The sequence below is a fragment of the Emys orbicularis genome, chromosome 9, assembly GCF_028017835.1.
Source record: "Emys orbicularis isolate rEmyOrb1 chromosome 9, rEmyOrb1.hap1, whole genome shotgun sequence".
Classification (NCBI taxonomy): Eukaryota; Metazoa; Chordata; order Testudines; family Emydidae; genus Emys; species Emys orbicularis.
In genome coordinates this window covers 22,605,265-22,619,544 of record NC_088691.1, presented here as the reverse complement: position 1 = coordinate 22,619,544, position 14,280 = coordinate 22,605,265, and the positions used below count along the sequence as shown (strand labels likewise).

The window sequence follows — 14,280 nt, the reverse complement described above, 5'->3', positions numbered from 1 at the left end:
GACAAGTCCCTGAAGGACCGGTACTTGCTTAGCCAGTGCTTCCTTTTCTGCCTGGAAGTCCTGTCTCAAGGCTTGCAACTTGCCCTGGGCATAGGTTTGAGTTGCTGCCTGGTTCATGATCTATGCTTTTAATTGCTCAATTCTAGTTATCAAGTACACAACTCTTCCTATTACTCCAACTTCTCTATTGCCCAGTCCTGCTACGACTGGGGTAGATCCACCTGACACCCTTCCCGGTCAACCGGGGTGGAGAGAGGAATGCTAAATCCCTCTCCGGTTCTCAGACTTACTGCGGCTGAGAGTAGGCACACTTTCATACTCACACACGTATGTCCAGACTGGCCACGTCTGTGTATAACGTTGAGAGAAGGTGCTGTGCAATCTCCAACTTGCTTCCTCTCTTGGGAGGGCAGTTCTTTTACACCCTGAAGTCTCCTGGGGCGTCTTTTCAGTGATTCCAGTCCAGGCCGGCTGCCTGTGGCTTCTTCAGCGTCCCCAAACCACGCCGGCTCCAGGGTCGCAAAGGCAGACTGTTGGATCTCACTGGACAGTTAAGCTTTGCAAATGTAATCTCAGCACTGTAACTTGTATTGCCTTTGGTTTGACTATGTCTATATTTTTTCACAGCCAGCTGGGGCCGAAAGTAGTTTTTCTTTGTACTTAGCCTGGTCTGCATTGATTCTTGACCTTGAACGCAGATTAACTTTCTCTTTATCTCTGGACCAAGCTGAATTTCAAATTAACCCGTTCCTTTCCTCAATAGACAAATTGCTCCCATTGTGTGTCAGAGGCTTTCTTTTTTGGTGATTAAAAACTCCTCTGAGATGTATGATCTTATCTAGATTGAAGGTACCTTCTAGTGGGCATTGTTTAGATGAATTTTCACGCGTGTAATGATTCCAATTCTCTAAATACCTGCAGGTTGATGGACCATAATGTACGTACATAAAATAAGCTGGGGTACCCTTAGGGGGTGAGAGGGAATCCTTAGACTGTCCCCCACCCATTTTCCAATCACACACACAGGGAGGAGGATGCCCTGTCCGCGCTAGCGGCATATAAACTAAGGATCTCTCCCTACAGGGTACTCACACAGGAGAGACTAACGAGGATAGCCATGACCTCCTACACCTCCCTTCAGCAAAGAGCGTCGGCTAATCTCAGAGAGACGGCGCCGCTTACTCTGTTGCATCCAGTGAGATGGTCCGACAGTCAGTGCCTCACACGGAGAGGAAAAGGGGAGGGAAGATGGGTTCACACACTCCTAGACCCAGGCAGCTTCCTCGCCGGACGATGCCAGGCCGAGTTAGCGTACCGTGGGTCGGATCTCCTAAAAGATCCTCTAGTTACCGGGCTTGCGTTAGAGTAGTTCTGGTCACGAGCCAAAAGACTTCGCAGAGTACTCTGGGCGTCTTCCGGTAACACTCAATTCACACTGGTGTACACACACACACACACCAAGGCCTTACTCCAGGTACTATTCCCAAGTACCTCAGGTACTATTCCCAAGTACCTCGATGCATCACTCGAGGCGGTAAAAACCCCTCTTGAGGCGGTAAACAACCCCTCTGTCCGGACTATGAGGCAGTAAAAACCCCTCCTGCTGAGGCGGTAACAACCCCTCAACACAGGTGCAATCCTATGCACCTCGCATATGCATACAGAGGGCGGCAAACAATTCCCCTACGCCGCTCAGCATCTGACCTTGCTGCACAGTCAATAAGTTCGGATGGCGTGAGCCCAACAGGGACAGACGGCCCCACGGACAGTCCTCCTCCGACACCCCAATAGAGATTTCAAAAGGTCTCCTACCTCTATTGTGGCGCCATGGGGTTCGAAGGGGAATGATCCGTAGTAACTGCCGGTGCCTCTGAGGGCGTTGCCATCCCGGACGAGCCCCCAAATTGTCGGAGAAAAACTGAGTTCTCACTTTTTGTTTGGGTACAGCAAGTCAGAAGCTTTATTCACTCTCACAATTGTGCAGAGGGAGAGAGCCAAGCAGGTCTCTCTCACTGATACCTAATTACAACAAGCATTTATACCTTTCAATAATGAGGGACAGCTGCATTTTGTTATACATAAGCCATCTTGATATCTTATTTCTTAATTGTTTTGACTCTTGCCAACATACAATATTTCCTATACCTTATCTACACAAGGTCTTCTACACCTTATCTATACAAGGTCACAATAACTTCTCACACAGTACTTTCTCACCCGCCTCACACAATCCTCGCTTCTACAAATCTCGCGTTATCAGGGCTACAGTTAGCCTGACTCTTGCTAACAAACTGTCATGCATTGCAGTTCTTTTCTGACAGTTCTTTTTCTGCTTCCACAACTCTGAAACCTCAACTGGGGTTGGCACCTGGATGTAAAGACTCAATAAATAGGACCCCAGGAGGGGAATGTTTTAATTGCCTGTGGATGGTGAGTTATTCAGGGGCCCTGCAGAGGAGAGAAATGGGTAGCAGGGCACCACAGAGTGAACTCTGGCCATGAGGAGTTGCTAAGTGAATGTCCACCCTGGTACAGTGCAGTCTAGAGAGCCCCAGGTGTGACAGTTACATGGCTGCACACAATCTAAGGGCTATTTGTGAAGTTCAGATCTGGATCCAAACTTCTCCAAAACTTGGGCTGTATTTGGGTCAGAAGACTCTCTAGGCTGAAACAATTATCCACAGAGGATCTCCAGCTATAGTGACATGTCCATATTGGATCCTGGTGCTATCTCACCCACAGTGTTCCCCAGATACCTAAAGATGAAGTACAAAGGAACTGGAATTATCAGCCATGTCAGATGGAGTTTAGCCCATGCTCTCAAACATTGTTAATGTATCAGGTGGTCTGAGAGAAACCCGCTTGGATTGAGTGCGCTTTCAGATCCATACAGGCAAAGAGAGAGTAAGCTCCTTGGGGCACAGACCAGTGTTTTGTTCTGGGTTTGTACAGAACCTAGCAAAAAAGGGTTCCGGTCCATGACTGGGCTCCTAGAGCTTACAGCAACAGAAATAATAATAAACATGGACCACTGCATTTCTGGGCTTTAGCATTTGAGTGGCAAATAAAGCCATTCCTTTTGATGGCATCTGACAAAATAAAAACCTGGCTTAGTAAAATGCAGCATCATTATCTCTGTGTATGGCAGCTTCAGGCTCAGACATTTCTATTCAGGCAGTGGAGACCTGAACAGTTCCGGAGGAAGAGATGGGGGTGTGGTGTCTGCCCACCGAAATAATCAGCAATTGAAACTATAGTCAGAGAGCCACTGACTCCATCAACTTGGGTTCTGATCCTTATCAGTCCATCCCAACAAATCCCATATCAGTACATAGGCGTCAGTTTCTTCAGCCTATGGAGTCCCATTTATTTTAGTGGAAACTCACTCCATTAGCTCAGCTTGCAGTCTCTGTCCAGCCCCATTTGCACTACAGATAGAACCATGTCAATTGTAACCGTTCTCTGATGCAGGGCTACAACAAGCAGAGTCCAGCACCTACCCACAGCAGCAGGGCTCCTGCCCATGTCAGCCTGTCCATGCCTACTGCACTGCACTTGCATCAGGGTATTCTGGTGAAAACTGGGCAGCTATCCCATGGTGCTTTGAGGTCAGAGGGCTGGGGGTATTTTTCACATGGGGCAAATTCTTTGGGATGTACTTCTGCACAGACACGTAGGAGGCAAGAACACTGCCTAACCCAGTTACAGAGGCATGGTTAGGTGATGACCTTCAGCAGAAGCATAATGTGAGAACCTGATCCAACCTGACATTTGCCCTGTTCATGAGCAGTGTCAACCTATGGACCAGGTCTACATTAGACGCTTTTGCTGGTATAGTAATGTTGATTGGGGTATGGGTTTTTTTTGTATGACATTCCGATACTGTCAAACACCCTAGGCTTCATGCAATTATACCAGCATAAAAGTCCTTTTGCTGGTATTATTTATTTTGCTCTGGTATTATTTATTTGCACTCTTTTGCCAGTATAAGCTGCATCTGCACTAGGATGGGGTGCCAGCATAGTTATGCTAGCAAACCTTTTCTAGTGTAGAATAGGCCTTGTTTAGGAGCCACCTGTCCTACTACTATAATCAAGTTAGGTGACCCAGTTGCAACACTGTTAAAAGTTGTGGTGTAGATGGGACCTAAACAGCATTAAAAAGATGTGGCTAAGTCTGATTTACACTACATCTTTTAACTATATTGTAACCCGGTCTGCTGTATTTCAGAAAGGGCCTTAGGAACCAGGTGCCATAGGTACCGACTCCATGGGTGTTCAAGGGCTGGAGCACACATGGGAAAAAAATTAATGGGTGCTTAGCACCCCCTGGCAGCCAACTCCCCCCACCCCGCAGCACCTCCTGCCCACCGGGCCAGCGGCCCCACCAATCAACTCCTCCCCCTCCCTCCCAGCGCCTCCTGCCTGCTGTGATCAGCTGTTCCGCAGGGGGCAGGAGGTGCTGGGGGTGAGGGGGGATAGGGCGCTCGGGGGAGGGGAGGGAAGAGGTGGGGCAGGGGTAGGGGATTGGAGGAAGGGGTGCAGTGGGGGTGGGGCCTGGGGCTGAGCAGGGGTTGAGCACTCCCGGGCAAAGGAAAAAGCCAGCGCCTGTGCCAGGTGCCATGTTATCTTTGGGCACAGACTATGTATTGTTACCGCTTGGTTCAGAGTTGATAAAAGTCTGTAGTGCTGATGAGTTTTCCCACTCTGATGGCCTTCGACCCTTTGCCAGAAAACCTGGCGCTGATGAAAAGTGGATCAAGGCAGCTTTCCCGGAAAAATAAAGGAGATGTCTCATTTCAGCTGATGTTTGAACCAACTTGATTAAGACAAATTGTTGCAGATGGTACCCCTTTGAAACACTGAATGTAAAAATGAAAAGAAAGATATGGCATCAGCAGCATTCAGCTCTGCTGCTTTACTGTGTGACATTTGAAAAACTGTAGTAATGATGAATAAAAGAGAAGCCATCAACAAAATAAAAAGTAAAACGCAAAACTTAATACTAGGCAGATACCAATAGCTGTTTATAGCAAGTGGAATTTATTATACTGTTTATACCAGTAAGGAGGGTTCTCTCTAGTGTTTAGAATATGGAACCAGGACTCCTGGTGTCTCACCCCAGTTCTGCCACTGACATCCTTTGTGGTCTTGGGAGAGTTACTTAACCTCTCTGGGTCTCAGTTTCTCCAACTATAAAATGTTGATAATACTTACCTCCCGCACAAGGGGGTTGTGGGAAGCATTGTGAAACCTTTGGATTATAGGTGCGAAAGTGAAAGTTAATATTATTATAGGTTTTATTAATAAAGAATTGATTGGTTAGTGCCCTGCATTGTTTCTGTACCATGATTGAATACACAAAAGGAATGAGTTAGTTATACACTATGGATTTACTTGGCTGCACACAGCATTGCACTGGTTTAAGATAATGGTTTATTTTTAAACCAATTTAGTGAAACTGGTGCAAAAAGCTGAGGCTTGGTCTACGCTAAAAAGTTAGGTCAACCCATCTACATCGCTCAGGGGAGTGAAAAATCCACACCACTGAGTGATGCCTCACGGCACGTCTTCACTACCCGCCGGATCGGCGGGTAGCAATCGATCTATTGGGGATCGACTTATCGCGTCTAGTGAAGACGCGATAAAATCGATCCCTGATCGCTCTGCCGTCGACTCCGGAAATCCACCGCGGCAAGAGGCGGAAGCGGAGTCGACGGCGGCGCGGCAGCGGTCGACTCGCCGCCGTCCTCACAGCCAGGTAAGTCGACCTAAAATACGCAACTTCAGCTACGCTATTCACGTAGCTGAAGTTGCGTATCTAAGATGCCCCACCCCCCCGTGTAGTGTAGACCTAGCCTCAGAGAGGTGAATTACCCTGTGCTGATTGTCAAATCCCCTCCTGTTGGCATAAGTAGTGTCTACACTGAAGTGCTACACCCGTGCAGCTGCAGCATTGCAGCTGCGCTGGTGTAGCGTTTCAAGTGTAGACAAGCTCTGAGTGGACACTCTTATTTTGGTTTAACCCAGGCTTATTGTTCTTTATCTTCAGTCAATTTAGCTAAATAAAAATAAGCCTCTTTAACTGAAATAAGTGTCCACACAGGGGGTTGCACCAGTTTAACTGAGCTGGTGTAAAGCAGTGCAATTGTGTGTGTAAACAAGGCCTATACTTAAATGTAGGGGTTCTATCCTAAGACCCACTGCTATAAGGGTTTGGGAGATAAGGCTCTATTCTTTATTAGCTCCGTTCAATTCTTCTTGTGTTTAGAAAGAATCCAGCAAGAAAAGCCACCCATGTAATTCGTGAAGATTAAGGTGGAAATAGTGTAAATTGATTCTAAACTAGAATTTGGGGGAAGGGATGGCGTTATCATTAGTCAAACAATACAAAGCACTTTGGTGCAGTAGGTGGCAAATAGACAATTAGGCTTTACTAACTACTTCATCTTCCTTTAGGAAGAGGGTAATTAGCATAAAAATATCCCAGCTTTCTAAGGATATGCTAAGCCGAACAACAAGACTCCCAAAATTAGTAAGGGATGGAATCTCCATAAAAGACACTTATTTTTCTTTCTCCCACCCTCATGATTTGATCCATTTTTAATGGAAATGCTAATTGGGTCACAGAACCATCCCACAGTTTACAAGGCTGCTTGGTGGAGGATTTTTAAAAGTAAATTGTCTCTAGGAAAATAATGTTGTGGTATCTGTGTTGATCCCAGGGTATTAGAGAGACAAGGTGGGTGAGGTCATATCTTTTATTGGACCAACTATTATTAGTGAAAGAGACAAGCTTCTGAGCTACAGAAAGCTCTTCTTCGGGCCTGAGAAAAGTAGACTCCCAGCTAAATACACAGTGGAACAGATTCAACACGGAGTCCGATGACACCTTAAAGACTAACAGATTTATTTGGGCATAAGCTTTTTTGGGTAAAAAACCCACTTCTTCAGCTGCATGGAGTGAAAATTACAGATGCAGGCATTATATACTGACACATGAAGAGAAGGGAGTTACCTCACAAGTGGAGAACCAGTGTTGACAGGGCCAATTCGATCAGGGTGGATCAGTCCACTCCCAATAATTGATGAGGAGGTGTCAATTCCAGGAGAGGCAAAGCTGCTTATGTAGTGAGCCAGCCACTCCCAGTCCCTATTCAAGCTCAAATTAATGGTGTTAAATTTGCAAATGAATTTTAGTTCTGCAGTTTCTCTTTGAAGTCTGTTTCTGAAGTTTTTTTGTTCAAGTATGGCTACTTTTAAATCTGTTATTGAATGTCCATGGAGATTGAATTGTTCTCCTACTGGTTTTTGAATGTTATGATTCCTGATGTCCGATTTGTGTCCATTTATTCTTTTACGCAGAGACTGTCCAGTTTGACCAATGTACATGGCAGAGGGACATTGCTGGCACATGATGGCATATATAAGATTAGTAGATGTGATGGTGAATGAGTCCCTGATGGTGTGGCTGATGTGGTTGGGTCCTCTGGTGTCGCTAGAGTAGATATGGGGACAGAGTAGGCAACGAGGTTTGTTACAGGGCTTGGTTCCTGGGTTAGTGTTTCTGTGTTGTGGTGTGTAGCTGCTGGTGAGTATTTGCTTCAGGTTGGGGGGGGGCTGTCTGTAAGCGAGGACTGGCCTGCCTCCCAAGGTCTGTGAGAGTGAGGGATAGTTTTTCAGGATAGGTTGTAGATCGTTGATGATGTGCTGGAGAGGTTTAGCTGGGGGCTGTATGTGATGGCCAGTGGTGTTCTGTTATTTTCCTTATTGGGAACAGATTGTTTAGCATAAGTAGTTAAAACACATTCTATGGGACAATTTAAGGTGAAGTGGCTGGTTAACACTCTTGCAGTCAGAGGTCAAAGGGGGAGAGGGGGACTAGTGGGTTATAGAATGTTGTAATAAAGCCATCCAGTGTCTTTATTAAGACCATTATTTTTAGTGTCTAGCAAAGTTATGAATTTAAGCTCAGGCTGGTCTTCTGAAGGTGATGTGCAGGTTTCCTTTGAGGATGAGGACTGAAAGGTCAGGTATGGAGTGATCTTTTGTGAAAAGTGTTCACCCAAGAGTGATATGGTGGTTTTGTCTTTTATAATTTTTCTGCATTCCAAGCGCCATGCACTTGAGTCAGCTGACCTGGGCTCTGAGACTCGTTGCCACAGGTTTTTTATTGCAGTGTAGACTTACCCTCTGAGTACCTTTCCCAGACCTGAAGAGCTCTCAGGGTCAGGAGCGCCACCAGCTTTTTTGCTGCCCTCGGTGGCGGAAGGTCCCGCCCCCGAAATGCCGCCCCCGACAGAGGCAGCGGAAGGTCCCGCCCCCGACAGAGGTGGCCGAAGATCCGGCCGCCACAGTCGCCGCCCCCCAAATGTTAGCGCCCTAGGCGACCGCCTAGGTCGCCTAATGGGTTGCGCCAGCCCTGCTCAGGGTACCTCAAAAGCTTGTCTCTTTCACCAGCAGAAGCTGATCCAATAAAAGATATTATCCTGCCCGCCTTGTCTCTTGGAAAATAAATCTCCTCAGGGTGCTGGAACAATTTTTATAGTGGGGGTGCAGATGATGGAAACCATATATATGCTCTTTGTTATTATTATTGTTATTATGGCAGCACCTCCAGCACCCCTAGTTCCAGCACCACTGCATCGCCTCAGTCTTTGGAGAGAAAGAAATGGCATTTGCTTCCCTTGTTCTCTCTCCGGGGACATAATTTTTTAAATAGAACCATTAGAAGTGATCAATTTGTTCAAACCAAACATTTGCCTCTGCTGTGTTGCACTAACTATGCTGACTAACAAATGTGTGTCAGGCTGATTACTATTCATGGGGCCTTTTCAAGAACATACAAAGCATTTTATTTTCTGCTTATCTATTTTTTCCTTCCTATTTGGTTATCATCTTTCCTCTTCCTAGCATTTTCTGCTTGGTACTGAACACTGGAGTCGCATTAGATGTCTATAAGACTTGGTCTAACCTTAAAAAGTTATATTGGTATCCCTGCATTGGTCAGGGGTGTGAGAAAACCACAACTGTGACCAACATAGCTATGCCAAAACCCCAGGGTAGATGCCACTATGTCAATGGAAGAGCGCTGCTATCAATGTAGCTGACATTATTCAGAGAGGTAGTATTCCTATGCTGACAGAAAACCTCATTCTCTGGGTCATCTGCATCTACACCGACATAGGCTCCATAATGTAGACATAACATTACTCATCATTATAGAGAAACCACTGTGGTCAGGAGACAGTAACTCCTGACTTCTGATCCCAGCTCCAACAGTGATTGTCTGTGTATTCTTGGGTAAATTACTTTGATGCTCTGTGCCTCAGTTTCCCTATCTGTGAAACTGATAGTGATACTTACCTGGTGCCTTGGTAATCCTAAATGAGGATTAATTAGGTAATGTTTGCAAAGCGATTTATACATGACAAATACTAAGGGCAAGTCCACGCTACAAAATTAAGTCAACATAAATTGTGTTGACGTACACTGTAAATCACTTTTGCATGTCCACACTTGGATCAACATTTGTTCTTGCTTTCTTGGCTTCCCTGCATGCTTTGATTTTTCCAGCCGCCAAAGAGCGAAAACTGCTGTTGAACCCTTTCTGCATTGCTGAAAGTGTGGAGAACTTTGGTTTCCGTTAGCGTTTACAGTGTCTTCAAAGGTTCTTTCATTTTTATTCTATTTCAGTGGTTCCCAAACTTGTTCTGACGCTTGTGCAGGGAAAGCCCCTGGTGGGCCGGGACGGTTTGTTTACCTGCCGCGTCCGCAGGTTTGGCTGATCGCGGCTCCCAGTGGCCGCAGTTCGCTGCTCCAGGCCAATGGGAGCTGCTGGAAGCAGCAGCCAGTATGTCCCTCAGCCCGCGCCACTTCCAGCAGCTCCCATTGGCCTGGAGCAGAGAACCGCGCCACTGAGAGCCGCGATCGGCCGAACCCGCGGATGCGGCAGGTAAACAAACTGGCCCGGCGCACCAGGGGCTTTCCCTGCACAAGTGGCAGAACAAGTTTGGGAACCACTGGTCTATTTTGTTCTCATTTCCAGATTGATCTCAAACTTGTTAACACAGAGGATATCCTGGAAATATGTGAAAGTTATGAAACTGCAGAAGCAAACTTGGGGGGAAAAATACAGCAGCAAAATTTTTAAGTTGATAGTGAAAAAATAAGACATTAACTATTTAAATTTCCAGCACTCATCCCAATGATGGCAAAGCTGACCAATCAGCTGAAGATTAAGTTCTTGTGTTTTACTCACAACTTTAATCCTTGGCACCTGCTCCTGCTGGCAATGTCTGTGGAGTTATTTGAATGTACCTCTGGTGTAATTATTCTCTGGTTTCTTTGACCAAAGGAAGTGTTAGATACTCCAGCAGCTGGGATCAACATATTTTGTCAACCTCTTCATATCAGCATCCTGCTGTTAACTCCTGCTGTGAAGGATGGCTGCAGTTAGGCAGTGCACTGAAGATAATTCCTTATTGAGAGTGTAAACAGTATTTTAAGTCAAAATAGTTAGGGTTTTCTTCTCTACTAGAAGCTAAAGAAAAAGGAAGTAGTGTTATATAGGTGGAGGGTCTTGCCACATTTCACTCCTTTTTACCACCCAGTTATAAAAAAGCCTTTTCATAATGTCTTATAATCAGTTAATAGGTCTCTTTTTGTTGCTGTTGCATAGCTAGAGTTACACTAAACCATTACAAGACAGAGAGCAACAAATACACCAGCACAAAGTTATTTCCCCCCACCCCAATAATCTGCACAGACACAAAGTGCATTTTACAAAAAGTTTTGGCCTAAAAGCTGCTCCTGTAGCAGCACTTAACTGACAGCTCTTCAGCAACATGCCCAGAGTCACCATCAACTTGACATCCAGTCAATTTGGGGGGAGGCGGGGAATGTAAAAAGTAGTTTCAGATACTCCACCTGCTCCCTAGTCCCTCTGCCAACTTTTGCTTTTGCTGTCATTCACATTTTCTGAACGTTATTTTGTTCCCCATCAGTATGAACCCATGCAAACAACAGTGAAACTGACTATGTGTAATGCTAATACATGCATAGTATAGTCACAGTAACAAAGAAAAACAAGACTTTTCATTCTCCCCTCTAATCCCTTTTGCTTAGAATAAGCTTGTGTTGAAACAGTCAGATGTAGATAAAAATTCAGGCAAAGACATGATTTGACAATGTCCCTTTAAGATAAAACAACTAGTTTTTAATCAGAGAAAGTACTCTACAAGCCATTTTAAATATAATGCAAAATTAGTCTTATTAAGATTGCAGAATGGCTAAGGCATTTGGTAATGGGTAAGAGAGCCCTGTAGGTAGCTGGGTTCAAATTCAGCCTAAGTTAGTAACTGACCAAGAGTTCCAAGATCAGCTGGCTGTTCAATGCCTATGCGAAGGAGTATGGCAATATTGCTCCAGTTCCCAGTGGACAGCTGTCCACAATTAAAACCCCCACCAAGATTAGCCCTGCCATGAGAAAACATGCCAATAAATGAATGAACCATGGAGACTGAACCTGAGCCCCAAGGTAGTACATACTGAATTAACTGGTTAAACAATTAAAACGAGACCTATTTTCCCCAAATAGATATAAAGATAGGATTCTCATTTCACACATGCTAATGATTTCAGAAGTTTGTATTACTTCCCGCTTGTTACTTTGTCCAAAAAGCACCCTACATTTTTACAATATGGAGTTCTGCAGTTACAAGTCATCTTAGACATGAGCGCCTGAGTACATTGTTTGGTCACCAGGCATGGCACTTACAGGAAAATGATAGTAAGAAGTTTGTCCATAGACTGCTCTATTAAGGAAAGATGGTGGAGTTGTTATGATAGTATGATCAGTTGGTATTCCATAAGTAGTACATGCAGGCTGCAAAAGGGATCCATTGGTTGATGTAGGAGGCAAGAACTGGGCTCCTTGAGAGGACCCTATGATGGGGAAAGGTGGAGCGATGCTCAGGCAGATGTTATTGGTCTGAGGATGACTACCCAAGGAGCATCTGGTGGCTGAACTGGAACTGGAGAACCAAGGAGGAGCAGCAGCTTCCAGCAGCTGACTCTGGATTGGTGCAGGCCCATGTTGCTGCTCTTCATCCTGGGATTTCAGGCATCTACAGCAGCAAATACCAACGAAGGCCCCAATGACAATGAAAGCCACAAATATGGACCCAACGAGGAGGAAAGGTAAGTACATGGGCACTGGAAATGGAAAATACAGAGAGAGAAGTCAGTCATTTAATCTTTACTAAGGTCCTCATTTACAGAAGTTTCCCTAGCTATATCAAGTTTCATACCTAGAGGCTTCACTAAATCTTTAAAGCATCACCACAAAGTCTTACACCCTATCAGCAAGGGTTCTGATCCCATTAACTCTCCAAATGAATAGCAGGACCAAGATGGGCTCTTGCCAATGAGAAACTAGAATGAAGTTTTTGCCTAAACCCAGGTATTAGGTCAGAGGTGGGCGCCATTGCCTTTCCAAATTATGATAATCATTTACACCTATGCAGAGTGCTTTTGAGACTAGTATTCTGATCTGGTAGCATTTCATACCTATTGTTTTCAGGTGTAAGTGACAATACAAGATGCAAAGGACCAGAGAATTGAGCCCATAACTTGTTTACTTTATAGAATTAGTGATGAATGCCATGTAGAATCTACCTGTACAGGACAGGAGTTTAGATATGGTCACTAAGCAGCTCTAGATCTTGCAATCCCAATTTTTACAAACCAAAAATTCACCATTTTAGGAAACTTGTAAGGAACCAGAGGCCTCTGAGCACCCAGCACATTAGCAGTCACAGCAGCCCACATTATGCTTTCTTCACCTTGGAACATAAATCCTAGAGCTTGGCTCAGTGGCTTTTTGGTGCCTGGTCACTCCTTCGCATTTACACTAAGTCCCCAAATGCTAAACTAGAAGAACCTCAGCTGAAGCCTGGTTTCCACCCCACATTGTTCATTAGCTCTGGCCTGCATCACTAGAATTTAGTCTAAGGCATCCTGGTTTCCGCACACTCAGCTCTGCTTATAGATCACCCATTTCCCTCCTCCTTCCCAGACAGTACCTTAGGGCTTGTCTACAGTTGGAAGGTGTTTCTGATTAAAGCACGGTCTGAATTTAAAGTGCAACGGTATTCATGAATGGCTCCAGGGAGTTTGGGTTAAGCTGAACAGGAACAAGGCATTCATTCCAGAATAAGTGTGTCCACACATGGAGTTTAGAGTTAGTCAGGAGCAGTTAACGAGGAATTACTCCATGAGTAGACTAGCCCTTAATTAGCGTAGCCTAATGCCCAGGCAGTTTTCTGCCAATACCAGCTATGGGGCACTTTGTATTCTACAAGGGAACTAGACTTCCATTTTAAAACGATGGGGGAGGGCGGCCCAGAAATACTCTTCTTTACCACTTGCTATAGCTCATTCCCCTTTAAACAGGGTCCCACCGTGGGTCAAGTTGTCTAGAGCTCTAAAGAGGGAGCAGACTTGAGTTGAGCAGCTGGAGCTTTGAAGGTGGTGAAGGGGGGGATTAGATGTGGAACTGTAGAGGGAAGCACGGGCTGGTTGAGTAAGATGTGGAACTGTAAAGGGAGAATTTTGGAGTGGTGGATCTAAAAAGCATCCCAGCTCCCTAAGTGCACTGCAGAACCCAGGTCTCTGATGAAGTCCACCCCTTATCCTGCAGGTGCAGAAGGAGCCTGTTACCTGATGGAGGCTTGGGACTGGTCTGGTGATGGTCACTAGGACACAAGCCTTGGTCCAGCCGAGCCTCTCTGGTTGAGCAGCAGTAGCGCAGGTTGCAGGTGCCGCAGCACAGAGTAGCCTCTGGGCTGTCGTAATGCTCTGGGCACCGAAAGCCCCTATGCCAGAGCTGTGAGCTGTCCGCCCAGCCATGACAGTACTCTCCATCCTGCCCAGAGGTGCCCCCCAGAGTCAGCAACAGCACCAGGACACACAATGGCCCCCTCTCCATGACACAGAAACCTTCGGGCTTCCTGCCTTTCGCCCCCTCCGTCAGAGGACTCAGACTGGAGACCTCCCTAGCCTGTCCCTTGATTAGTCCACGTTCTCTGAACTCCCCAGTTGCTTAGGGCACTCCCGAGCAGCCCAGACCAGGCTCCCTCCCGATTCTATTAGCCACCAGGATGCCCCTGCACCCGCAATCAGCCCACCAGGATGTATGGCTGCCTCCTCCCGCCAGTCTGTGAGCTGTTTGTACTGCCTTCCCACAGCCTGGTGTAAAGCTCTGCTCAGCTCAGCCCTC

At 45.9% G+C, this 14,280-nt stretch overlaps 1 protein-coding gene across 1 annotated transcript; it reads right to left on the bottom strand.

Moving 5' to 3' along the window:
* Positions 1 to 11,727: 11,727 nt before the first annotated feature.
* Positions 11,728 to 13,989, bottom strand: LOC135883696 (protein shisa-1-like). The gene is made up of 2 exons (XM_065410930.1): positions 13,722 to 13,989; positions 11,728 to 12,215 (listed from the first exon to the last, which is right to left on the bottom strand). The coding sequence occupies exons 1-2, from the start codon at positions 13,987 to 13,989 to the stop codon at positions 11,728 to 11,730; spliced, it is 756 nt and encodes a 251-aa protein (XP_065267002.1).
* Between the last annotated feature and the right edge of the window lie 291 nt (positions 13,990 to 14,280).